Genomic DNA, 25,962 nt, shown 5'->3' on the forward strand with positions numbered 1-25,962 from the left:
TTTCCTGTGTGTTTTGGTTTATACATTTTCCCTTGATAGAATGCCATTCCTCCTCCTTTTCCCATCAAAGAGCAGTTTCTCATAGTTGTGTGGCCTTTTCCCTTTTCTCCTCTCTCCTTAACCCAGCCCACCTCCTCCCAGAAGACATACGTGCACATGGCCCTCTGTGTCTAATGGTGCCCGTTTTTAATCCCTGTAGGAGATACAGCAGCGGCACGGTCTGGCCAACTCCATCTCTTCCTACCTAATTAAGCCCGTCCAGAGGATCACTAAGTACCAGCTGCTCCTGAAGGTATCTGCCCTCCCCTCTCTGCCACCCTGACCACACTGTTGACCAGGCCCAGGGAGTCCCAGCTTTGCCCAAGGATGGGAAAGCTTCCACCTGAAGACCTTTCCTCTACCTGGAGCAGAACTTCAGAGATGAGCCCACGCTGGCACTGCTGGTTCTAGACTGCATGTTCTATCCCATGAAATTCCAGATGCTTATTGGGGTGGGGGAGAGGAGAAATGGGAGCAGGAATGGATTGTGACCATTTTCACATGTATCCACCACCGCACAGCTTTTAGTGACTGCAACCCCAGGCACTGGCTGGTACATAGAGTCTCTCCTGTCCTTCCCTTTTGGGCAGATTCCTCCTGGTGGACCCTGCTTCCGATGGGATCTGGGGTCAAGGTGTTAGGGGCAGTGCCAGTCTACGTGGGCAGTGGAGGCCCAGGGCAGCACCTACCATTGCCTTAATCTCCATGTTTGTCAAGACTAGGAGGTTTCAGAGAGGAAATAGTTAAAAAGTACATATTAAAACGCAGTGGCACTCTGTATCTGTAGGATCCCATATGTTAGGGGTTCTTCTGGAGCCAACCAAGAGATTTGGGTTTTTTCCAAAATCCTTTTCTTTGAAAGTCAAATAATCAAATTATGTAAAATACTGAGTGATTTGGGCTGATTCTTCTCAGAGAAGGACACACTGACAGTCTGAAAATATGACATTTCCCCACAGAAAGCCTGGGACATCAATATCATAGGCAGTTATATAACCTGTATCTGTATTAATTCTTAATGTGCAAGCATGGAGTTTTCCCTAAGTTTGAATATTTTGCTCGTCGCTCCTCAAATGCAAAGGATAAAAGCATAGGGAGAGGCATGTCATAAGTAGTATAGTTCCAGAGAGAATCTGTTGAAGTTCAGCTCTGTGAGATGCTTGCTGAACCTCACATATTCTATCTGCTTCACTAAATCTGAAAACCAGTCTAGTTTCAAATCTAGATTCTAGTCACGTTGGGGTGTGCCCAGCTTTCCAGTCTGTGGGGTCTTCCTGCCTTAGCACTTGTAGCTCCGTGATAAGAGGAGTGGGGGCAGCAGTGAGTCATGCCCTGACCTCTCTTCTCACCTCTGGATCAGGGGAGGGCCCTGCACCATCCTTCTTCCCCTTCAGCCTCCTCCTTCAAGCCATCTCCTTCTTCGACTCCAGGAAGAGACAATGGGCTTCACTTCCAGGCCCTCCAGTCTCCCAACCCTGAAGAAATGACTTAGAGAATCACCACAGGGCATCACGCCCTTGGCCTTTATTGAGACTGGTATCAGAAATAACTATGTGCAGAACATCACGGCTGTTCGGGCAGAACTGCTGCTGGCATTTTGAGGATGCCATCGTGTCTGTTTTTGAATTTTCTTATATAAAGACTCACAGAAATTCTCCTAAGATCTCGGAGTGGTGGCGAGAGGCTTCTCTTCTGAAAAATTGGTGTAAAAAAAAAAAAAAAAAAATTGGTGTGCTTCCTACCTTTAAATCACAAGAGCTTGAGGTCCTTCTTTGCCTTTGACTGTCAGAGAGTTAGCATCCACTTTTGTGGTTACTTACAGGAATTTCTCCTTAGCCAGATTTCTGTGTATAATTATCCTCTCCTTCTCTAGCCCACTTGATGCATGACGCTTCTAAATGATTTTTCTTGTGCCAGAAGATTTTTTTTTTAATTTATTTTTGTGGTTTTCAAATTTAAGTATCCCAAAGCCTTTTCGGGAATTGGTGGGGTTGTGCATTGAAAAAACAAAACAAAACTGGCATGCCCACCCACACTGCCAGGGTCTTAAATCAATTAAGATGCAGTTCGGAAAGAAATATAGTTTGTCACCTTTCCCTGTTAATCCCATAAGGCTGAAGTTCCTAGGATGAATTTTGTGACATAGACAAGGGAGGGAAGTAGAGGATGGATGGGCTTCCCTGTGTTTTGCTTTAGGCAGATGGAGGGGTGGGCTCTGGGCCTTCATTCTGTAACTGGATGTTTTAGGGATAGAGGACCGTGCAGGTAACTGAGAAGGGAGACAGTAAAGTAGGGGGAATTTGTTGTAGAGACATTGAAAAATTATTTGGGACAAAAAAGAGTTAAGATAAATTTGACCTCTTTTAAATGTGCTGGTAGCAGAGTGCTTGCTGAGTAAAAGAAAAATAGTTTGCTTTTACTATAAATAAATAATATGGGATTTATTTTCTTATTAAAGTTAGTTTTATTCCGAATAAATTGATATTTAATTATCAGTATCCTCTGGGGTTCCTCCCTTTAGGTGTTGCATGAAAGTGAAAGTCAAGAGTGTTCAATTGTCTGCATGTAAATCTGCTGCATCTGTCCTTGTGGAGTCTAAATTAAATATGGAGCCTTCTCCTTATCGTAAACCATAGCAGGGATCTGAGGAGAACTCATTGGTTTTGCTAGTTGATCGGTGGACTTGCCAAATTACTTTGGGAGGTTAAACTAATTGGTGTTTTCTGTTGCAAACTGAAGCATATTTCTTTCTTTCTCTTATTTTTTTTTTTGGCTGAGTTCGGTCTTCGTTGCTGCGCGCAGGCTTTCTTTAGTTGTGGCGAGAGGGGGCTACTCTTCGTTGCGGTGCACAGGCTTGTCGTTGCGGTGGCTTCTCTTGTTGCGGAACACAGGCTCTAGGCACGTGGGCTTCAGTAGTTGTGGCATGCGAGCTCATCAGTTGTGGCTCGCAGGCTCTAGAGTGCAGGCTCAGTAGTTGTGGCGCGTGGGCTTAGTTGCTCCACGGCATGTGGGATCTTCCTGGACCAGGGCTCGAACCCTTGTCCCCTGCATTGGCAGGTGGATTCTTAACCACTGTGCCACCAGGGAAATCCCTGAAGCATATTTCTTATTTTTGTCTTATGTTTCTGCCTAGAAGTTCCTTTGATGGTGTATGAGAACAGGTTGGGAGGATCAAAATTAGGAAAGGATGGGGAGAATCAGAGAACTTCAGGTTGGCAGAAGTAAATACAGCTTTCTGAATGATGATGCTATTATACTGACTGGAACCAAGGACAGAGCTGAGAACTGATCATGCCTACCTCCCAAACATGTACTCTGGGCAGTTCACCTCTTCTTTGGACACTCAAAGCTCTCTTCTTCATATGGAAATGTATCCAAGATGACACAAAGGCTTGGATTCTCATATCAGATGCTCATTAATCAGATAATCTTACCAAGTATAAAGCTTTACTAATAATTTCAAAGATACAAATAATCCCAAAACAGAGGTAAAACACAGAGAGAAGATCACCAAGAGCTCCAAGTCCTTTCTTACAGCATCAGGATGTGCTGTGGCCTGATTAACATGCAAGGTTTCTAAATGATGTATGTTGCATCCTGTCACTTACCCTGAAGAGAGCCATTTTGGTCATGAAATGTAATCACTTTTTACTTAGACAGTTGTGTAACTTATGTGATATTGCCCATGGATTCTATGTTTGTTAACCATGAGAAGTCCTAGACAGACCAGATATATCCTACTAACAGCACTCCATAAATAAGTACTCTCCTGCTAGCAAGTACTACTAATTTGTCAAGAGGTCTGTCATTAATGTGTTTTATAAGGTTTGATCTTGTCAACTTCTTTCTTTCCTGGAAATGCATCCCCACCCATCCACCCATTCCCTGACTTCCCTTACACCATTCCCTCTCTCCTCCACAGAAGGAGAGAGTATGGATTGTAGATCTCTTAACCTTTTCCTTCCCATTGTCCAAGTGAGCAAGATACGATAACCCTGATAGGAACAATGAAAGCCAGCATTCTTCTGGTTTGGGTGAAATCATTCCGAGTGGCCTTTATGGTTACTAAAACAGTTGGAAATTATCTTTTCTCCATCCACCAGATACTATATATCTTTTATGGATATAGTAATGACCTAGTCTCCAATGAGGATGTAAAAGAGAGGACACGCTCCAGGAGGACAGGTGGAAGACAGGTTGGCGTGGTGGATGGAGTACTTGGATTTGGGTTCAGGAGACCTGGATTCAGGCTCCTGCATGGCCTCTAGTGAATTCTATAACCTGGGGGAAATCTCTGTCCCTGTTAATCACAGTGTCCTCATCTGACAACGCAAGGACTAATCCAGAACCCCATCTATTGGCCCCAGGTTAGGAACTCCTGATCCATATGATCAAAAAATCTTTGATAACTGAAAAACTATGCCTGTAATGTCCGTAACCCCAAGTTGCTCCCAGTATGGTGGAAATCATTCAGGCAGTAGAGGTGTGTAAATAAAAGTGGTGCTGGCAGTAGGCATGCAGCAATGTATGAGTGCCGTGTGTCCTTCGCACACCATTTGTCTCCTCTTTATGATCACACAGCACTGCACCTCTGTTCATGTGTTTTGCCAGGGGTATTCCCTGACCTCCAGGAGGTCAGTCGAGTGACAGAGAATGCCCTAGCTGCTGACTTCTAGTGCCAGCCATTTGGGAGTTGGGTTGAATTGAGTTAGTTTGGATTAGACTGAGCTGAGGAAGCTCAGCCTGGGAAAAGCATGGTGGTTGAATTCTTTGGAGATAACCCTTCCACCCCACCCCACTTTCCTTATACCTCAGAGGGGACCATTACAGAGAATGAAGCTGGTATACAATTCCTTGAGGAATTGGTATATAATTGCCTTGAGGCGTTAGGTAGCGGGAGGGTGGGGAAGCTGGGGGAAACGGTTCTCAATGTATCCGGACTTTTTTTGCAGGAACTTTTAACTTGCTGCGAAGAAGGGAAAGGGGAGCTCAAGGATGGCCTGGAGGTGATGCTCAGCGTCCCAAAGAAAGCCAATGATGCCATGCACGTCAGCATGCTGGAAGGTAGCTGTCCTCTCAGCCTCCTCAGGGGAGCCGCCTCCTTTCCTAAGACCATGAAGCTTGTGTCATGGGAGGGAAGTGGCATGAAGTCAGGCAAGGGGCCAAGCTAGAAGAGAGGAGAAATGGCAAATTGTTACATAGGTCCTGGGGAAGCGTAAGAGGAGATCCACAGGGGCTGGCTCAGCTAACACCTGCCTCCAGGCCTGTGCCGAATCAAATATGTGGACAACTTGCTGCCTGCGAGGTAGAGCAGGACAGGCTGTCATCCTTACTATAAATGTGCTGGAGCCCCTGACCCACAGCAGCCCTCCTCCTCTGCATAACATTTGCACTGTGTTTGTCATCAGAATAAGTAGAAATCCTGCACGTACACACACCCACCGTCTTTAGCCTTGTGCCCTGCTCTTTTTTTATATACTAAAATATACATAACATAAAGTTTACTGTCCTAACCATTTTTAAGTGTACAGTTCAGTTGCATTAAGTACATTCACGTTGGCATGCAGCTACCCTCATGCCCTTCCTAGCTGGTAAGGAAAGTCCAGCCAGCTAAACCTGATAGGACTTTGCTGAAGCACATTCAACGGCTGGAACCATGCTCTTGGGACCCAGAAACCTGGTAGAGTGAGACTCCAATAAGTGCTCCTAACACCGCAGAACAGAGCAGATATGGGCAGAGCAGCCTCTTTGGGGTGGAAACTGTTCGATGTGTTAATACTCAGTATCCCAATCTGGGCTGACAAACAGGTGAGATAAGGAAGGTGAGTCTACTCCATTGTACATGGTAAACCTGTGGGGTATTTTCTCTCTTCTGGGCTCCATCACCCCCCACCACTTGCCCCGCCCCAACGCCATCTAAAAGACTTGGTCTGGTTTCAGTACTTCCTGGGCCACCCTTAGCACAGGAAGCCCCACTTCTTCATGCAAAGGAGCCCTGATTACCTGCTCTAGACTGAGCCCTGTCCATCTGAACATATTCCTAGTGTCACACTTTCTCCACCTCTTCTTTTCTGTTTGCACCTGCTCCCCACGCCCACCCCCACCCCTGCATGTCCGCCTCTGTAAGCACCCTCTCCTCCGGCCTGTCCCTGACGTGTATTCCGGATCCAGCTACTCAAGGGATGCTCTGTGCACCAGCAGCAGCGGCACCTGGGAGCTCGTCAGAGCGCAAATTCATGGGCTCCACCCCATCCCTACTGAATCCCAGTGTCTTGGGCGTTGAGGAATGGGCAGGAATCTGTGTGCTCATAAGCAATCTAGGTGATTCTTACCCACACTAAAGTTTCAGAACCTCTGTTAAAGCGGCATGAATATAAATTGTTGAAGGCTTGTGCACCACGCAGTATAGGAGCGATCCTAGGAAGAGTCCTAGGAATGGAACATAAGAAGTGAAGCAACAACAAATGGACTAGAGTCAAGGGCACTCAGGCAGGCAGCGTTTGTCCTCAGCCCCACTCCGAGCTCCAAGACAGGGACAGTGGGAGCTGTGGAGGGAGAAGGAGAGATGGGGTTTACTTTGCAGGAGGTCCCCGGCTGACAGTGGGGCTGGGGGAGGCTGCACAGGAGCTTTGCAGGAGGTTCCACTGATACTGGTTCTGGAGAGGAGACCTGGGTGTTTTTCAGGGTTCGACGAGAACCTGGATGTGCAGGGGGAGCTGATTCTGCAGGATGCCTTTCAAGTGTGGGACCCCAAGTCGCTGATCCGGAAGGGGCGCGAGCGACACCTGTTCCTCTTTGAGATCTCCTTGGTTTTCAGCAAGGAGATCAAAGACTCTTCAGGACACACAAAATATGTTTACAAGAACAAGCTACTGGTAGGTGGGGCAGGTGGGGTCAGACGAGACTCCCCATTTGCATAGTGCCCTTGGGTAGGAAGGGATCTTGAACACTCCGCTCATCTCTCCCCTGGCGCCACACCAAAACCATCCTGGACAAATGAAAATGCATCCTAGTTGGAAAGCGCCCCCTCAACTCTCACCTTTGCATCTTAGCGTTCACCGTTCTTCTTCCAGTTGGCTTTGGGCGCCTCCCTCTTCACCTTCCCTCCCTGCTACCTGCTCATCAGGCACATGCCTGTAGGTCCTTGCATCCTGGGTAGAAGAACAGAACATCCGATCTGTTTAAGTTTGATTGACAGAGCCCCTCCCTCGGTCCTCTCCTCTCTGTTGCCTTTCCCTTCCCAACCCCAGCCCTAAGTCTCCCCACTGCCCTCCCCTTCCCCGCCTCTCACAGGCATTTCCTGTCTACAGACCTCAGAGCTGGGTGTGACGGAGCACGTAGAGGGCGATCCCTGCAAATTCGCCTTGTGGTCTGGGCGCACCCCATCCTCAGACAATAAAACAGTGCTGAAAGTAAGTACTGCTCTCTGTTGGGCACAAGACCAAGGTTGGGGATAGCTGAAGGGAATGCGGAGGGATGTGGGCAGGATCCACCTGAAAGCTGGGGCCTGGAGACTCCACCGGGCCACTGGGCTTCTCTCTCTCTCGGGAAGGGCAGCTTCACATGGGTGTTGAGATGCAAATTCTATCATGAAAGTAGCCTGAAATCTCAAGATAAGTGGCCTCCTAAGTGCAGGCACCTGTTGGAGCATGGCGGGAAGAAGGCAGGGAATGGCCTCAACAGGGCCCACTTAAATACGTTCTGTCCATATGGCTCCTTCAAGTGGCAAGGACAACAAATGACCCTTTGGTCAACGGCACCTTGATTTGCTCCACATTCGCTCAACATTTTTCTTCCTGAACACCTTCCACATATAAGGTATTCTGCTCAGTGCTGTGGAGGATAACTATGCATGGGATATGAACCCAGTTCCTCTGGGAACTTATGTTCTAGGAGCTCTAGTGAATCATACTAACATGGGAACTATGCTGATTGAGAGGAGTGTTGAGAAGGGGCCTTAAGGAGTCACCTCAGCTCCCCAGAGTGCATGTAGCCTGGGAACTGAGTCAGTGCCTGTGGTCCTCTTAGTGTAACCGAGGAGAGATCCTGCACATGGCGCACCCGCCAGTCATGTGCTTACCCGGGAAGTGCCCATCTCCAAGGAAGAGATGGGCCAGCCCTGACCAAGCTTCACACTTGTTTACTCTGAATTGCCAGCACAGCTGCTACCTGACATGAGGCAGAAGTACCTGAAAAAACTTCCATGAAGACAAATGGGGTATTCATGGAGTGGTAGCAATGCCTTCAATGAACAGGTTTACCGGGCTAAAAACCCAGGACTGGCTTTCAATCAGTACAAGCCTATGTAGCCATATAGGTGTTGAGCCTCCTGACGTATATCCAGTTATACCAGTTGGTAAATGGCTGCTGCCTCCAAATGCCCCCTTGCTGCCCCTCCTGTACTCCCCAGACCTCCTCAGAATCTAGTAACTGAAGTGTTAACCCTTGGCCCAGCAGGGGCAGTTATCAGTGTTGGTCAGTGCCTCACAGGTTATTAAATACTTTGAAAATCATCCCGTAGAAATCTACATTGAGTCTTGGGGTCATAGCCCTGTTCTAGGAGTTGGAGAAGCATGTCTCTGGGATTGAAGAGTCACAAGTATAAAACGGGAGAAATAAACCCCTCCAACATTTGGTATCCTTGAAGATGATGGACTAAGCCTGCAAGAGGAGGGTTGAGAACTGTCTCAGTGGATTGAAGGGAAATGGGATTCTCACTCTCTCTCCCTATGGCACTCCAGGCCTCCAACATAGAGACCAAGCAGGAATGGATCAAGAACATACGCGAGGTGATTCAAGAGAGGATCATTCACCTGAAAGGAGCTTTAAAGGAGCCAATTCAGCTCCCCAAAACACCAGCCAAACAGAGGAACAATAGTAAGAGGTAACCAGCGTCTCTGCCCCCAGCACAGCCTCACAGGCTTCCGGGAGTGGGGGTGGGGTGAACCTTTGCTTCCACGGGGGCGGTGCACTCTGCAGGCGGCACCCCTCTCTGTGACACCCCACTGAGTTCTACCTAAGAGGAGTCACCTTCTCTTTAAGCATCTCATTACTGTTACTGTCAATTACATTCAGCAGGGCTTCCCTGGGCACCTGTCCTCTGATAAACACGGTGCTGGGTGCCTGGGGAAGATAAAAGGAAGTGTAAGATGAGTCCATTCCCTCAAGAACCACCTGACAGTCACATCTCACACGTGGAATAGTTAGACAAGAAGGAGCAGGACCACCCGTAGGGACAGGAAATGCTGCAGGCATCAAGGAGAGGGGACTTGGATGAGCACTGGAGTGAAGTGTCTGGGGAAAGCTTTGGGAAGGAGGTGGCTTTGAGTCGGGGCTCTCTGGACTGGCTAGACTGCCAAAGGACTGTAATGTGGGCGTGGTATGGTGGGACTGTCACTGCAGCTCTTACTGCAAGCCCCAAGAGTCCTCGTCTTCATTCATCTGAGATGAGCAATATGATGGGGCAGAAGAGGACTTATTTTTTATATCTGCATCTCTCTGGGCCCTTCTGAGTCTGAGTTTTCCTAAGACCAGTGGATGACTGCTTAAGTATTTCTTTCTCAAGTCTCCATGTTACAGTCACCTACAATGACTCTTTTGGAGGGCACTTCAAGAGAAAGCATATAAAAGCTCCATATCAGTTTTGGAAAAGAAAAAACAAAACAAAAACAGAGTTATGGAGGTGATGGATGTTGGTGATAACAGGCTGTCCTCTCCTCTCCTATTCATGAATGGATTAAATTCAGGAGATTTTAGTTGACCCTTGGGTGCCAACCAGGCTACACAGGCTTGGGAGCCACCAAGGGAGGTGGTAGCCAAAAGAAGGGTGTGGCTAAGGTAGAGAGAGATTCCTCCAGGAGGCAGGAGCCCCAAGACCAGCATGACCAGGATAAGGTCCCCTCTCGTGCTGAAGGAACAATTATGACTGTGTTAGGGAGGGGTTATTTTGATTTCAGTTACCTTTGTCCAGAGTCCAGGTAAGGGGCAGACTTAGTTTAGCACTAGAGACAGACCCTGCTGTAGGAAGCCTCTACTTCAATAAAGAAGAGAGAATGGAAACAGTTATAAGGAATTGAAGGTCCAGGACCATAATGGGAAGGATATTCAGGTGAGCTTATCTAGGGTTACTCTGCAAAAAAAGCCCCTTTTTCCTATAGTAGGAGAGTTTGAGCATCTCTAGAACATGGGATGGACATATCTTGGAAATGCCTCACACCTTTTCTTGGTCATTGTCCTGTGATGAGAGGGGGAGAAACCTTGGCAGTCTCTGCAGAGAAGAGCCAGGTATTGTGTTATTTCATTAGCTTGGCTCCCTGCAGATGGGGACAGAGTTTACAGAGGAGTGGACTGGCTTGGGTAATGCAACCGACACTCCTGGATGGACTCCCCACATTCCCCAGAACTGGCCTCATCTGGTGTGGACCAGAAGGGCCTGCAATGGGCCAGAATAGTGGGAAGCAGCACTACAGCCAGCTCTCAATTGTCTACAAATGGTGGGGAGCACTGGTCCAGATATCTGAAACAACAGATGATCTGAAACTCCTTTATTTTTGGTTTTGAAATACATCACATAATTTCTTTCTACAGCAGATCTTCCTTCCTATGAATCTGTGGCTTATATTATTAAAATAAATTGGCATTTCCCAAGCCCACAAATGGTGGTGAGAGAACAATTGACTTAGAAGTATTCTGGGTGGGAGAAAACACTTTTTATGACTAGCAGACCCAGTGTATGTACATTGACATCCCATGTATGCCCACATGCACACGCATGTCCACACACACTCACACTCCAGATTGTAGTTATTTAGACTCTGAGCTTCAGTATATGGGATATGTTGCCCACGTGGTAACACTGTCAGGCACTGAGTTCCCATTTCCCCTAAGGCTATACTTCTCCATAAGCAGTATCAGGGGTGTGACTTTCACAAAGACCTCCATAGCAAGAGCTGTCACTTCCTGGGCTGGTTTATCCAACCCCTGGCCCACATCTCCAGTTTTTCCTGACACAGACTCTTCAGCCTTCACCAGTTCCCAGGCATCTAATCCCCGTTGGCCAGAGTTTTGGGTTCAGTGTAGGATTGGGACCCAGTTCTAAAGCTGGAGAGTTGAGGGAGCATGTGAATGGGACAGCAGTGTGGTCCAGGGGCCCAGGAAGGGGTCCAAACGTCAGGAGTGCACTTAGGAGACTATCTTATCAGACACTCAGGAGCACAGCTGGCTCAAAAGCTGCTGCAGAATCTGTGACCGTCCTCTTATCTTTGAGAAGATGCCTTGGTCTTCTGTGTTAATAAGAAATCATCATAAATAAGCATGAGATCACCAAGACCCACCCAAATGAAGGCAATAAACTCCTCCAGACCCAGAAGTTGAGGGTCTGACCTTCCCAAGGATAATCTCCCCCGGAGAAGATGTCCCACCCCATTTTCTTGAGCAAAAGAAACACAGGTCAAAAAGATATCTTCTCAGTTCTCTTCTCTTTATAAGCCAGCTATAAGCCACCCCCACCCTGTTACATCATATACAGAAAAGCTGTTTGAATACCCTGAACTCTGGGACTGTTGCAGATGACCCAGGCAGCTGGAGAGAAGCCTAGGTTCTAAGCAGGACATACTTCTCCCTACTGCCTTTTATAGACCCATTCTTGTGAAAATAAGTAAATAGCTGCCCATTCTGCACCGTGGGCCCGAGGAGTTATGGAGAGGAGTCATTTGTGTTCAGTTATCAACATAGTGATTATGTATTTGCTAAGTGCAAGAAGTGACATCATTGAAAATTACATGGGACTGCTTCCTTTCATGGGATAATTTTAGGCACATTCCTGCTGGAAAGCGCTAAGGCTCTGCTCTGCCAGCCCAGCTGGAAACCCTTGTGTGCTCTAAGCCCACAGTCGCTCCCCCCACCCCCACCCCTGTTGCTTTTCTCTTCTTCCTGCAGGGATGGAGTAGAGGATGTTGACAGCCAGGGGGATGGGAGCAGCCAGCCAGACACCATCTCCATTGCCTCTAGGACCTCTCAGAACACAGTGGACAGTGACAAGGTAGGACAGTGCCCCAACCTTCCTTCCCCCAAGACTTCTTGTTGGCTTAACCACCCCTGGAGAGTTAACCCCTAGAGGAACTTCTCCCATGGTGGAGCCTGACCTCAGGAGCCAGTGGTCTCTTTGTGCCGGCCAAAGGGGAAGGAGCAGGGCTGGAGGAGGTATGTCACAGCATGGAGATCTTGTCTGAGGGGCAGAAGATTGAGGTGGCCAGCCAGACCTCTCACGTCATGAGAGTTTAGCAGAACTGGCGAGGGTGGAGAGTGAGTCTGGGTTTCCTCTCCTTCTGAGATGCCTCACCGGCGCTGCCTGGGCTGCTCTGCCTTCTGGGAGGCTGGAACTCAGGGAGCTGAGGCTGGGATAGTTTCCAGAGACCTAAATTTAGACCAAGATCAGTGATTTGGGGAATGGCCACAGAGATGCTGGTTGGAAGGGGCCTCCTATCCGAAGGGGCTCCGGTGGAAATGATGCTCTCCTCTGGCCAGAGTATTGGGGCTCAGTTCCTGAGGGGCAGAGGACCAGGAAGTGGTATTTGAAGCGGCGTGGAGGGATGTAGTTGTCTCAGGAGAAAACCTGGTCACTTGCTTGCTTACATTTTGGAGCAAGTAAGCAAAAGTTAGGAGCTCTGATGGGGAGCCAAAGAAAGGAGAATGTAGCAAAGACTCAGTGCATTTGCTCAAGCTAGCGGAGGAATTCAGCGGTCTGAATGTGCAGCAGGGACGGGGAAGGTTCTGTCTCTGACCCTACTCTCATTTGCTTACCTCAGGGTCGGAAGAGTTTGAGATGATCGTTTTCTGAATACTAGGGATTTTATTAATAAAGGTATGGGTTTACAAGGACCATTTGGCCCTAGTTTCTAGACCTAGTATTTTGGCCTTAGTCCTTCAGCCTCAGGCAACAGGCTGTGTCCTCGCTTCATTTTAGTTTTCTAAGTTAGGGGCATTTTTAAAAGATAATCTGCATTCATTAGGATTTTTCCTAATTTTTTTCTTACTGGGAAGAAAAAAAAAAAAAGACTATGCCCCCCAGACCTCCTAAGATCATGGTGCTAAATCATGCTCTAGACTAGTGTGCAAGGACTTGTAAGGTAATTAATTCTGTTTGACGTCCTGCCTTCAAGTTTCTAAGCCACTTTTGACTATCAGAGTGGATGGAAAATTGTTTTTTTTCTACTTGTAAAACATACAAAGGAAACTATTTCTGTACTTTCCTTTCTCCTCTGATCCGTTGTTTAGAACTATAACCCAGAGTATCCTATGAATGAAAGTGTTTATTTTTAAACAGTCAGTGGGTGGTAAGTGAAGTGCATGTTTCCCATGTTCAGACATAGCAGCCTATTAATTCCATGGTCTGGGGGATGCCTCCCTTCCAGCTGCTGCTTTGTCTTCCCCGCGGCCCTTAAACAGACACCTCTGCCAGAGACGGCTGTCTTAGGAAGCCCTGGCTCCAGCCTTTCCTTGTCCTCTGGCAAGGTGAGTGTGGTTAGAATAGAACGCCTCCGACAGCAGGCACTTCTTTGTTAATGTGGAGCCCTGGTACTTACACATTATCCACAAGTAAGGAAACTGACGCCCAGAAAGACTGAGTGACTCGTCTAAGAAAATCCTAGTGGTGAGTGGAAAAGCAAGAACCAGAACCCGGGTCTCCCTGATTCACTGTCATGTTTTTCCCTCACTCTTATTAAAGTCAAAGCTTTGCGCTCCCAATGCTAAGATGAACTCAGCTGGCCAGACCTTCTGCACATTCCACAAAAACATCAGTCACATGCTCATGAAAAAGCACCCGCCACATGCCGAGCTCTGTGCTGGATACTGTAGAGACATGTGGATGCTTTGTTGAGTGTGAATCCTTATATGTGTAATTTTCGTTTCATGTATGTCTCTATAGCCAGGCTCTTAAGCCCCGATGAGGGCCGGGGTTGTGTCTGTCTGTTTCATGGCTGTATCCTCAGCACATAACACACATGGATGCTCAGGAAGTACTTGGGGAATGAATGAACAGAGTGGGTAGAGAACTCCGACATGAAGAGGAAGCTAAAACAGGTGGTCTGAAAGCAGCCAAACATACAAATATTGTATTTTTAAATATGCTAAAGAAGCCTAGAAGTTTCCTTACTTGCAAGCAGAAAGCTGCAGGTAATGTTCCCGGCCTGTTGGGAACATTAACCCTTAATTACCTTCTCAGCATGGGCAGCGGGTTGGGAGATGAAGAAAGATTCTGTGTTCTGACACAAAACCTGGAAAATTGCTTAGAAATAGTCAGATAAAGGGAGGGCCTGTCTGTGACCTTGCACTGCAGTTAGAATGTTCTTACTCTTCTGACACTGAGCAGTGAGATCAGGACAGCCAGGTGTTCCCTTGATCTGCCCTGTCCTTCATCAGAGAAACCATTTATTGGTATCTTTGAATTCATAGATGTTATCAACAAAGTTAAATTTCCCCCTATCTATACCCGTAGACCAGGAAACTGGTATCCATTGGTTTCCAAGTGGTCAGGTGAACAGACTCTGAAGAAGAGGAAGAGCAAGTGGGTTGATTCAGGTAGGCTGAGCCTACCTGGGCAAACAGGGTGGCTGTGGGGAGAGGACGGGGCAGAGGCACCTCACAGGGATCAGGGTCATTTTATTGGTGAGTTTCTAGGAAAGGCCCCAGTCTTCCTCTTCTAATCCAGAGGAGTGAGAGTCGTAGCACTGTGGGCTGGGTGGATGGTAAATGTAACCATTAAAGGGCCATGACAGACGACCTTGAGGAGCTGTGGGGCCCCAAGGCCCCTCTGCAATCCCCTTGTGTGTCCTCTGTGCGCTGGGGTGGGGTGGAAGGAGTTTGGACACACCTGGATTCAAATTCCAGCTCTGGCACTCACCCTCTATGTCACATTGCCTGAGTTACTGCACCTTAATTCCCCAACCTGTAAGACAAATACCCGTCTCACTGAGTCCTTGGGAGGGTTAAGTAAAATATATTTAGTTGGCATCTATTAGACATTCAGTAAAGGTTAACTTTCCATCCTTATTAGAGGGGAAACAGAAATTTAGATACTGTGAATAAGAGTGCACAATTATTAAGCAGACTGAGGATCTTTGGAAGTTCTTGAGTAGAGTTCTGCCCTCTGAGTCCTTGGTTCATTAACTGTCAGTAGGTTTTTTTCTATATTAGACCTAAAGGGATGGAACATCAGTTTACTTGTCTATAATAGGGCAACTTTACTCCTCTTCCCATTTGCTAACCCTTAGAATCTAAGACGTAGCTATTTGTAGTTAGCATTGGCTCGTGGCTTATTTTATTATCCAATGGGTTATGGTCCATTACTGCCAGGTATTTCACTTTAATCCTCAGATTGTATCACCTTTGGCCAGTGGTAACCCCTAAGTCTTTAGATATTTGAAGACAATTGTCTTTTCTCTTAATCTTCTTTGTTTAGAAGTCCTCAGTTTCTCCAACTATTCCTTGTATTAATGTGTTTTCCGACCCTTCCATATCCTGGTTGCCTTCCTCTGGTTTACTCTAGTGTGTAATGATCTGTATAAAATGGGGCCTCCAGCATGGTATATAAGTACATTAGGTGTGATCTAACCGATGCAAATTCATCTCCTTGTTCTAGAGCTACTATGCCTGCCCTCCTCCCTAAGAAGGTTCACCGTGTCTAGTAGGGTGTACAGTGCTGGCTCATAAAATCTCCTTGCCTGTTTTCGTGGACTGCCCTTAATTCAGCAGGTGACTTAGTAACCTGAGTGTCAGACTACTTAATATCTATTAGATTTTCTCTTGTTTAGTTCCATCCATAATCCAGTATGTTTTGAATATAAATTATTCTGTCCAGTATGTCAGCTGCATTTCCCAGCATTATTGGCTAAACATACGTTTTGTGGCTTCATCCAAATTCTGGCTAAAAAGACAAGGTTGAGAACAGAAGACCAATGCCCGGCCCCTCCTCATTTCCCACCCAGGTTTTGACACTTGGAACCCTCCTTGTCTGACTCTTCTTTCTAGGAAAGGGAACTCCCCCACTTTTCTCTATAACAGAGAAGCTGGGATTGCTTGTGGTAAATCCTCCCTTGATGCGGAACCAGTCTAATATTATTAATTCTGCGTTAAACGCTGACAAAGCCAACACGGGTGCCTCAGTAAATGGCACGAATAAGCTTTCCCCAAAGTTGCTTTTGCTCATCTCTCAAATGGGTCTGCAAACTTAGGTTCTACCTTGCCCCTGTCCCATGTAAAAGTGTCATTTCCCTGAAGGCAAATGGATGTGTGCTTACTTTGTTCTGTAGAGATCTGGGTCTGAGCCCCTTCCTATTCTGTCCAGAATATGCTCACACTACTCTGGGCATCCCACCGTAAAGTCTCTTTTGCTTATACACGTATTAAGTGATGGAGCTTTGCAACCACACTTCAAAGACATCCAGAATTATAGAATTGTAGTCAAGCAAGGCTGGGTTATGAGGTGGCAGTGAAGAAGTGTCTTGTAGTTGAACACGATGGATGTCTGCTGAATAATTACCAGCTAATGGTGCAGAAGCAGCCATCTGGACAGTGACAGTCCCTGTGCATGTATAATATTTGCCATTTAGACTAGGCATGCTGGATACGTTCAATAAATGCTTATTGAATTGAACATTACAAACACCTCCTAGTAGGGATGCTCTTCATCCAAAATACACTATGAATTTCTAGACATGTCCAGACTGGCTGGAGACAGGGAAATTGAGTTGTGAGTGCTATAGTCCCTGCAAAAATTATAAGGGAAAGAACACTGCTGGAACATCCCGGGACTGATTGTGATTTTAAGGAGGGATTTCAAAAGCAAGCAAATGTGACCTGAGGTACAAGGTGGGCTGATAATGACAATGTGCTGAAGGGGGATGGGAGATGCCTGGAGAAGCCTGGAGAGTCCAGGCTTTAACTCAGAAGTTTTTAAACTCCCGACTGTCAAATCGATATAATGGGTCATGACCAAAATTTTGTTTTACCGTGTGGGAAGAAACGCTCTAAAGTCAAAGGATTCCTACAAGGTCACTCACTGCAGTAACGTAATGCCTCTAACAAGGGGCAGGGCAGCCTGGCTGCAGAAGCCTTCTGGGAATAGACTTCTAAAGAGCCTCACCTGGTTTATCAGAACCTGGTAATCCTGACACATGCACTCTGGGAGCACAAAGCAGGGCACTAGGTGCAAGGGCTGTAGTCCAAGAGGGTCCAGCCCATGCTTTGGGGAGGTCCCAACCCTTGAGTTGGCCTATGCCATCTCTCTTCATACATGCTCTGTGTTGAAGGCCCACTTACTCCACAGCAGGTGTTGCTCTCCATGCTGAGAGTACAGCAATGAATGAAACAAGGCCCTGCCATCCTTTGGCTTATTGTCTTATAGGGAGGAAAGGTAAATAACCAGAAAGAGAAAGGATGGCATCCCTAGTCTTCTGCTAATAGCATCAGAGGTAAAAAGCTTCTAGGTTTTTCTTGTAAGAAAAAGTGGGCTAATGCTGCAATTGGAAGAACTCAAATTAAATGTAAGAAATTAGTTTCCTTGTAAAGATTAGTGTTGATCGGAGGACAGATGACGGAGGGGAAAAAATAGAATCTCTTCATTTAAATAGGCTCATAAATAGAAAAACCCTCCAGAGAATAAGGATGGATATAGAGCTTCTTGGGAGGAAGGAGAGCAAATCGGGTCCCATTCCCTAGAAGCAGAGTCTGAGACCATGATTCCTATGCATGTAGTTTATTAAGGGTGTGCTTTCAGGAAAAGGGGCAAGAAACGGGGGCCAGTGTAGAAGGAGCTAAAGCAAATGTGCATGTGGTTTCAGCTGGAGTCTAGCTCAGTCTGATCCCTCCTGGACCTGGAGCGTGAATTGCACCCAGAGTTTGCCCCACCTTCGGGCAAAGGGGCCTGGCCTTTTGTGATAGCTGTGAGCTGTTAGCAGCCAACACGCACAAGAGCTGGGGCATGGGAACCGCAGCAGGAAAGAGGATCTGAGTGGGCTGCAAAGGCGTCTACTGCACAGAGGAAGGGGATGGGTTTGGGGACCAGGCATGGATTCAGTCCCTGGTTGTTCACCAGCTGCAGGACCTTGAGTGGGTCATGTCATCATTTCATGCCTCAGTCTCCAAGGCAATGGTTTCAGCTTCCTGGGATGTTGAAGGACTAGCCAAGATCCTGTGTGAAAGACGGTGTGAAGCAGAGGAGACATGCGGTGGGTAGGTCGCTGTCCGGATGACTATAGGCGACTGGCGTGAGAGAAAATAGACAGCGTGCTCCCTGGAGTTTTAAGGGCCTACAGATCACTGGCTTTCGCCACTAAGGAGAAAAACCAAACATCTGGAAATGTGGAGACTCAACAGTGTTAGGACTAATAAAAATCCTGTCAGTTCACACGATGTAATATTTTTCACTTAACTAATGAAAAACCATCAAGATGATGCAACACACCAGCAGGCTATAACTAGTTATAAAGAGAAAAGTGCATTTTGAGCCGTATCCCCAGATATTTTGTGTGTGTATAATATACACAATTTCATGATATATTTGGGTGAATGACCTCTATTTTGTTGCTACTATTTTAGTTATATTAGATTAAATAAAATTATAAAAGAAGACATGCTTTTTTACCTCCCATATCTGTGTTAATATAGAAGAAGGTATAAATAACCCCAAACAATAGCTAATAGATATATTATAAAATATATTATAACATATGATTTGGTATTTGAGAGAACACAGAGAGACCACTGGTATGTTTTCTGGTTGGAGAAAAACCAGAGTTTTTGTTTTGTTTGTTTGTTTGGTTGGTTTTGTTTTGAATTTACCTTCAGATATATCCAAATAAGACAGTGTAATACAAATCTACTAAAAATGTATCCAAAAGAATTTAATGGACAACTCAGCACATACGTAAGGAAGTACTTGACCTTAAAAATATATGTATGAGATAATAAAAAAATAAAGTTATTGATCATCATTTAAAAAAAAAATCAAGGTGGGCCCCCCAAGGTTGAATCTCCAGAATGAGATTGTGACAGCGTGTGACATTTAGCCGTGGGGCCTGAGCAGGTGACCCATCTGCTGGAGATCCAGCCTATTAAATGCACTGCGTTAAAAGCTAGAAAAAGAAAACGTGGTGCGTCTCCAGGAGAGAGTCCTCAGCACTTCTGTTACTCTGCCCTTTATCTCAGGGCCCTAAAATGTTTCTTAGTGGGAGAGGTTTATGTTGCCTCCCATCTAGGAACAAAGCACTTTCTAATCCTTAAATAAATACCTTTGAAGAATATATAATTGTACTCCTTGTTCCCGGGGTTTGGAGTGGATATATCTGAAACCTAAACTTGGACTTCACAAACTGTAACCTTGAGTCTCGGTCGCACCCCATGCCTAACAGCACAGTGGGTTGGAGTTGCTGTATGAATCCCAGGTAGAGGCATTCTGATTTTCTCAAGAACTTGGTAGTCACTCCAAAGTAGGAAAAATGCCATCTCCGCTTTAAAGTTTTAAACCCAAATTATGATTTTTGTTTGTTTGTTTGTTTGTTTTAGTTTTCTGAATAATCCAAGTTCAGGACTAGGTTTGAAAATAACTTTTTTTCCTGGTGTGGTCCCTTTGTTACTTTGATCCATGGTGGGCGGGAGAGGTGGCAGCAGGGAGCAACAAAAAGCAGAGGATTCCCGGGTCCTCCTCTCTGTGGCTGCTCTGTCACCTCCCAGAAGCCCAAACCCATCCTCTCCTGAGCAACATTAAACCCAGGACAAATGTGCTGGCTTTTCAAAACGAGTCTTTAAAGTGCAAGGAGTTGAGGTCACCTGTTTTCCTCTAAATGAAAAGTTGCTCAAATAAATGACTGGCTTCCAGCATCACACACAGCCCAACAGTGTGAAAGACACAACTGAGGTTCGCGGGGCAAAATCTCTCATGACAGCATTATTTTACTTAATATTTGACTTACACTTAAGAGCTTGAAAACCTCCCTGGAGAGGCCCACCTTTAACGTTACCAATCAACTGAAAAAGCAAATAAGCTTCATGACACACAGCAGCCGTTGGACAGTTTGCTGCACACAGGCAGATCACAGGAAACCTCAGAGCACCGCGCTGCACAAATCTCTTGGTTTCTAGTGGCGGCATTGTGCAAGTATATGTTCCAGAAATAAGGAAATTGCAAAAGGTGATTTGCCAGTAGATTAGATCTCTGTGTGATAGCTGCAGGGGTGGCCAGAGGCCAGATTTGACTTGGGGTAAGTTCGGAATTTGGAAGCATGGAAGCTCAGGGAAGAATGCAACCTGAGAGGTCCTCTAGCCCTCTGTCTCCATCCTGTTTAAAGGGAACAAAGTGACTTGCTCAGAGTCACAAAGCCAGTTCATGGCAGACCTCAGACTCAAACCCAAGTCACTCTCCTGCCTGTTCAATGGGATTAAGAACATAGTACTTTTGCGGTAACCCTGATAGTTCAGCTTCCAGAACTTGGTAGCAAAAAGCAAACACAATTGTTACTGGCTTCTTCTCCAGCTGCCTCTACACCATCCCGCCCCAGCCCCAGCAAATCCACAGCAAAGTAAATTACAAAGAGGTTCTGTAGGCCAGTCCAGCGTCTCTGGGGCTGGCATGTGGCAAACGGGAAAGATACCTTCCAAGTATTAATGCCTGTCACAGAGTCTTTGATAGCAAGTACTTGTGACTCATATAGTGGCCTTGGTGGGAGTGTGATTCTGCCCTAGAAGAGTCTTCAGACCTCTCAAGGCAAATTCCCGGTCAGGCTCTGAGAGCTGGCAAGAGGCACTGCGGCAAGGCAGCCCAGCACAAATCTGAATTCTGTTTCTAAAAATTTTGGTGGAAGGAGAAAGCAAATCTGAGATCAAGCCAAGATGTGAAAGTGGATTAGCTGGCGACAGTCCAAGGCAAACAAGACCCAAGTGAGTACACTGCCGGCCGGACACACTGGGGAGGAGGGGCCCGAAAAGGGGAGAAGGCACGTCTGGGGAGGGGGGCGGGGGCCAGCTTGGAGGCCGCGGGCAGAGAGAGAAGTGGCAGCTCTCAGGGCAAGGGTTTTACTGGAGTATTCTGCACAGACTTCTTGGCATATCACTTATCCCACTTACCCTTGTTTCCTTCTGTGTGAGTTAAAAAGGTCTTTTAGTGAAGAACAAAATGACTGAATCTACCTTCTTAAAGCTACTGGTAAGAGGGAACCAGGTTGTGGGAAATACTCTTCTTAAAAAATTGTGCTCCTGACGACTAAGTGTGGCACCAGGAGTTTTGAAATCCGGAGCAAGCTCTCCTTGTGGGTGCGAAAATGAACTCTTCTAGAAATTTCAAGCAGAAGTGTTGCTAGAAATGAACGTCTAGAGCCAAAGCACTGAGATGAGCGTGGATGGGGCGGGTGAAGGTGACTGCAGTGGTGGCTCTGCTTTAGCTGAGCTGCCTTCCCCCATGCGTGCTGTGCTGTCAAACATGACATGTTTTCCGTGGCCGTAACACAGGAGTCTTGAGAAAAGCCTGTCTGATAGACAAGTGGATAAATAGTATCCTGTTTCTTTATCTTGACCTTAGATTGCAAATGCTCGTTTGGGTTTTACCTGCCTGGAGGCTTAGCTTCACTTCCTCACTGCTGATGGCTACTGGCAACCTGTCTGCCATGACTAGTGGGATGTGGTGGACACTGGATGGGGATGGGGAGATCTAAGCATTTGAGGCATTGGGGTGAGATGGTGTGATCCTAGTGCCAGAAAGTAGGGTCTTGTCAAGGAAACCATGTTTGCCTGTCCTCCGTGGTGGCCTTCCACTAGGAACCACAGTGAAGATGGGACTTTGGCTCAGGGTCTCTCCCCGGGTGCCAAGTAGCAAATGCCCACCAAGGGGAGCAGCCTGCTTCTGCCCGGATAGCTCTTCCTGTTGAGAGAAAACTGCTGGAAGATGCAGACCTGTGCAGACTGACCCATTCCAGGTGTCTACTCCCTAGTTTCAACCAGACCCTTCCCTCTGCTAATCAGCCTTTCCATTCTTCTGCCGCCATGTTCCACACGGGTCCGGCTCTGGTTGTGTTGGAGCAGTCACTGCTTTGTTTCAGAGCTGATAGCCAAGTTTCCAGCTTCCCCATATGTAAGGGCTTAGAGTTGAGTCTTCCAAGTTCAGAATGTTTATCTACTGTCATTATTATTATTATTAATGCTCTAATTGGTTCTGTCTAAAATTGCTGATTGCAGAGACATGTATACATGGATTAGAAGTTCAGGAGAGCTGTTCCTCTAATCTGCATGGCCCCTGCTGATGCTGGCTGCGAGATGCTTACTGAATGCTCCCATAAGCATTGCTCTCCGCATTGTATGCAAGGGCTTATACTCCCCTCTGAACTTCATGATGTACTGAAGGGAAAAAAAAACAAAAGAAAAACAGGTTCTGTATTTTTCCGTCTGCCTCCTGTCTCCTGCTAGCTGGTGTCCTTTCAGCTGCAGGAATGGGGTTTAAAAAGTTTCACTTACTCTTTGCTGTTACTCACTTACACACGGATGACAGTCTGACTTAGTGAGCACTAGAGGATATTAAAAATTCATTACCTTTTCTTTGCCTCATGATTTTTTTTTAATTTTTTTTATTTTTTGGCCACACTGCACAGCATGTGGGATCTTAGTTCCCCGACCAGGGATTGAACCCGCACCCCCTGCATCGTAAGTGCGGAGTCAACCACTGGATCGCCAGGGAAGTCCTCTTTTCCTCGTGATTTTAATGTATGCTATCTTTTTATCTCATTGATTAATTTATCAAGCATTTATTGAGCTCCTACTATCCGGCAGGTGCTATTCTAAACACAGAGGATAAGACAGTGAACAAAATAGACAAAGCACCTTGGTGGCCTGCTTAGACCTTTCTCTTTTGTGCTGATATGAACCTAAATATGCTCGATTTTGAGGTATTTGGAATGCCTTGCAACTTACTTCTATTTTTTTGTATGTCTCTGTGACTGACACCATTGCAGCTTTTATCTTAAAAGAATTTAGCAATTTGTTTAAAAAGATTACTTGGGAGTTCTTGAAAGTAGTCCCCCAATTTTTAATTTCCTGAATTAAAACCAGAAATCAAACCAGAATGTTAGATTTCCCACCGCTATCATCTTTGAGCTGTAGTTGCAGTCAGCAGATTCCTGATTAGGGAAGGTTACCTTCATGGCAGGTAGACATTCAGATGAGGAGAAAAGATCAGGAAGTATTCACATAGCTCCCAAATATTAAAATTACTTACTCCTCATATAACAGGAATACCAAAGGAAAACTGTTCTTTTAAAAAGTTCTTTTTAAACTGTTATGATGATGATGAAGAAGAAGAAGGATGTGGGGGGATGAGGAGTGGGAAATAGTTTGTTAAATGGAGTTACTTCAAATTTTAGAAGCTGAAATTTGTAATACAGAGTCTAATTTATCTGATGTCCCTACCCCACTTCACCCCACAACCTCTCAGAACAAGAACAGTCACAATTTTTATGCCTCTTTACATAGGGGCTATTAAGAACCTTTATTGTACTTGTGAAAATTTTATGGAAAACTCCCCAAAGAGAAAGGTTTTTAGGATATGTTCTCTACCATTAGATTTAAGACAGTACTTCTAACAGGGACATAGACCAAACCACTAGATCGGTTATGTTATTTACAGAGCAAATAAGTAGGCACTACCATTAACACCTGGTCAAGAAGAAAAATCTGTTAACAGAGAAGAATGAAATTAGCTGGAGGCAAAAATGGAAAATTATTACAAATATTTTGGTACACCGAATTCATTCTTTTATTCAACAGAATTTTATTGAATGTCCACTGGTGACCAGATACCATGGAGATTCAGGATATAAAAGAACCATCTCTGTCCTTGTCCCAGAGTTTTCTGAGTTCATGCCCCCCAGGGGTCTTAATATGTGATGCCAAATAGGGTGGCTATATAGGTGTTACTTGTATTTGAGGAAGGAGAGTTGTACTTAGCACTTCCTTTATGCCAGTTGCTGAGCGAGGCATCAGAGAAACTAGGAAGAGGAATGTTAGGTGAGATACATACTTGCCACACATAGACTACATTTTGTAACAGAAGTATACCCACTTTGAACAACAAACAGCCTGGGAGCCAGGGAAGGCTTTTTATACCAGAAGTGAAATTTGAGCTTGGCCTTGAAGTTCATCTTCCTTCTATTTCTCCTCCTTGGTATCAGTTTTGATCCCAGAATAATTATTCTAATCATGGACAGTCTGTAAAAGAGCAATGCTACTGATACATCCATATCAAAAGAAGTATTTTGTTTTGATGTGGAATTAGGCTTTTTTTTTAATGGCCTGTTAGCTCTGATGGGAACTATTCAAAAGTCCCCTTAGAATTTTTACCAAAACTTTCTTATTGTTCCTCATAATAATATAATTAAACCTGTTTTTCCTTAAGCATATGCACTGAAGATCTTTTAAAAGAACTTTTGAAGCAATAATACATAAACATGATTTAAAATGTGGGTATTTTTCTAGAGATATAATTTTAAAATATAAAAGCTCATACTTATTTATTCTTTTTAAAAAATCTTTAAATAAGTAATAGCATATGATAAGTCCTGTTTTATACTTTTTTCCTTGTAACAAATCTGGGCAATTTCATAGCAGGACATGTAGAGCTGCATCATTCTTTTTGGTGGCTACACAGTATTCCATACTTAGAGTACCATAATTTATTTAACTAGTCTTCTATTGATGGGTGTATGGGATGTTTCTAATCTTTTACCAGTACAGACAGGTCTGTAATTCTTGTACAGATACAGTTTCTTACACTTGTCGGTCATGAGTATATTAACAGGATAGCTTCCTAGAAGTAGAATATGCATTTTAAAATGTTGATAGACATTGTTAGATCACCCCCTACAGAAGCTGGACCAATCTATACTCTCTCCGGCTGAGTATGAGTGTCAGTTTTCCCAGTCTTGCAATCTAGTATATCTTCAATATTTTTTATCTTTTCCAATCTGGTATCAGATACTTTAAAATAATCCTTATTCATTATTTCTCTTGTATATATTTTGTTTCGCTGATAATATTGCAACTATATTACTTTCTGAAATATATTTGAAATGTGCAGTATTTAACTTATACTATTACCTAATGAGAGTTATGGGCTTGTCTGATGAATTAGCTGTTATTTATACTCTTATTCCTATGGATGAAGTGCATTCCTGATCAGAAACATCTGGTTTACATTAACCTTTTTAAAAAATTTATTAATGTAAAATATATATGCTGAAAATGCATCAAAAAGTACTAAACATGTGAATGGATAATTATAAAGTGAACATATATGTAATAACCATGCAGTTCATGAAAGCAGGACATTGCCAGCTTTCCAGAAGCCCCCTGTGTGCCCCTCCCTGGTCACAACCCTGTCTTCTTCCCTAGAGGTAACCATTCTCCTGACATTCATAATACTGTCCTTACTTTTCTTTATTATTTTGCCTCCTATGTATGTGTCCCTAAACAATATAGTTTCAATGTAGCTGTTTTTAAATTTATATGGCTAGGTCGTACTGTGTGTGTCTCTTCTCTCACTCAACCCTCATTTTTATGGAATTCATCCATGCTGATGTGTGTAGTTTTTCATTCATTTTCGCTGTTGTATAGTATACCATTGTATGAATATACCACAATTTATTTATCCATTCTGCACATGGGATGTTTGGGGCTGCTGTGAACAATACTGCTATGAATATTCTTCTATATGTATCCTTGTATACATGTACTTGAGTTTCTCTAGGGTGTGAAGGTAGGAGTGAAATTTCTAGGTGGAAAAAAAAAAGGAAATTGCTAGGTAATAGAAGATATGTATATATATATATATATATATATATATATATGTCTTCAACTTAACTAGATGGTATAATCTATTTTTCAAAA

At 45.0% G+C, this 25,962-nt stretch overlaps 1 protein-coding gene across 6 annotated transcripts in view; it reads left to right on the top strand.

Moving 5' to 3' along the window:
• KALRN (kalirin RhoGEF kinase) overlaps positions 1 to 25,962 on the top strand; it is a 612,746-nt gene that overhangs the window by 420,445 nt on the left and 166,339 nt on the right. For all 6 annotated transcript variants that reach the window (XM_029214081.1, XM_029214075.1, XM_029214079.1 and 3 more), the window contains 6 exons: positions 200 to 292; positions 4,992 to 5,103; positions 6,724 to 6,914; positions 7,350 to 7,451; positions 8,781 to 8,923; positions 11,977 to 12,079. In XM_029214081.1, coding sequence (XP_029069914.1) covers positions 200 to 292; positions 4,992 to 5,103; positions 6,724 to 6,914; positions 7,350 to 7,451; positions 8,781 to 8,923; positions 11,977 to 12,079 — 744 coding nt within the window. The remainder of the gene's footprint in view (positions 1 to 199; positions 293 to 4,991; positions 5,104 to 6,723; positions 6,915 to 7,349; positions 7,452 to 8,780; positions 8,924 to 11,976; positions 12,080 to 25,962) is intronic.

This window comes from Monodon monoceros, unplaced genomic scaffold, assembly GCF_005190385.1.
Source record: "Monodon monoceros isolate NGI ecotype Baffin Bay Population unplaced genomic scaffold, NGI_Narwhal_1 Super_Scaffold_11, whole genome shotgun sequence".
Classification (NCBI taxonomy): domain Eukaryota; kingdom Metazoa; phylum Chordata; class Mammalia; order Artiodactyla; family Monodontidae; genus Monodon; species Monodon monoceros.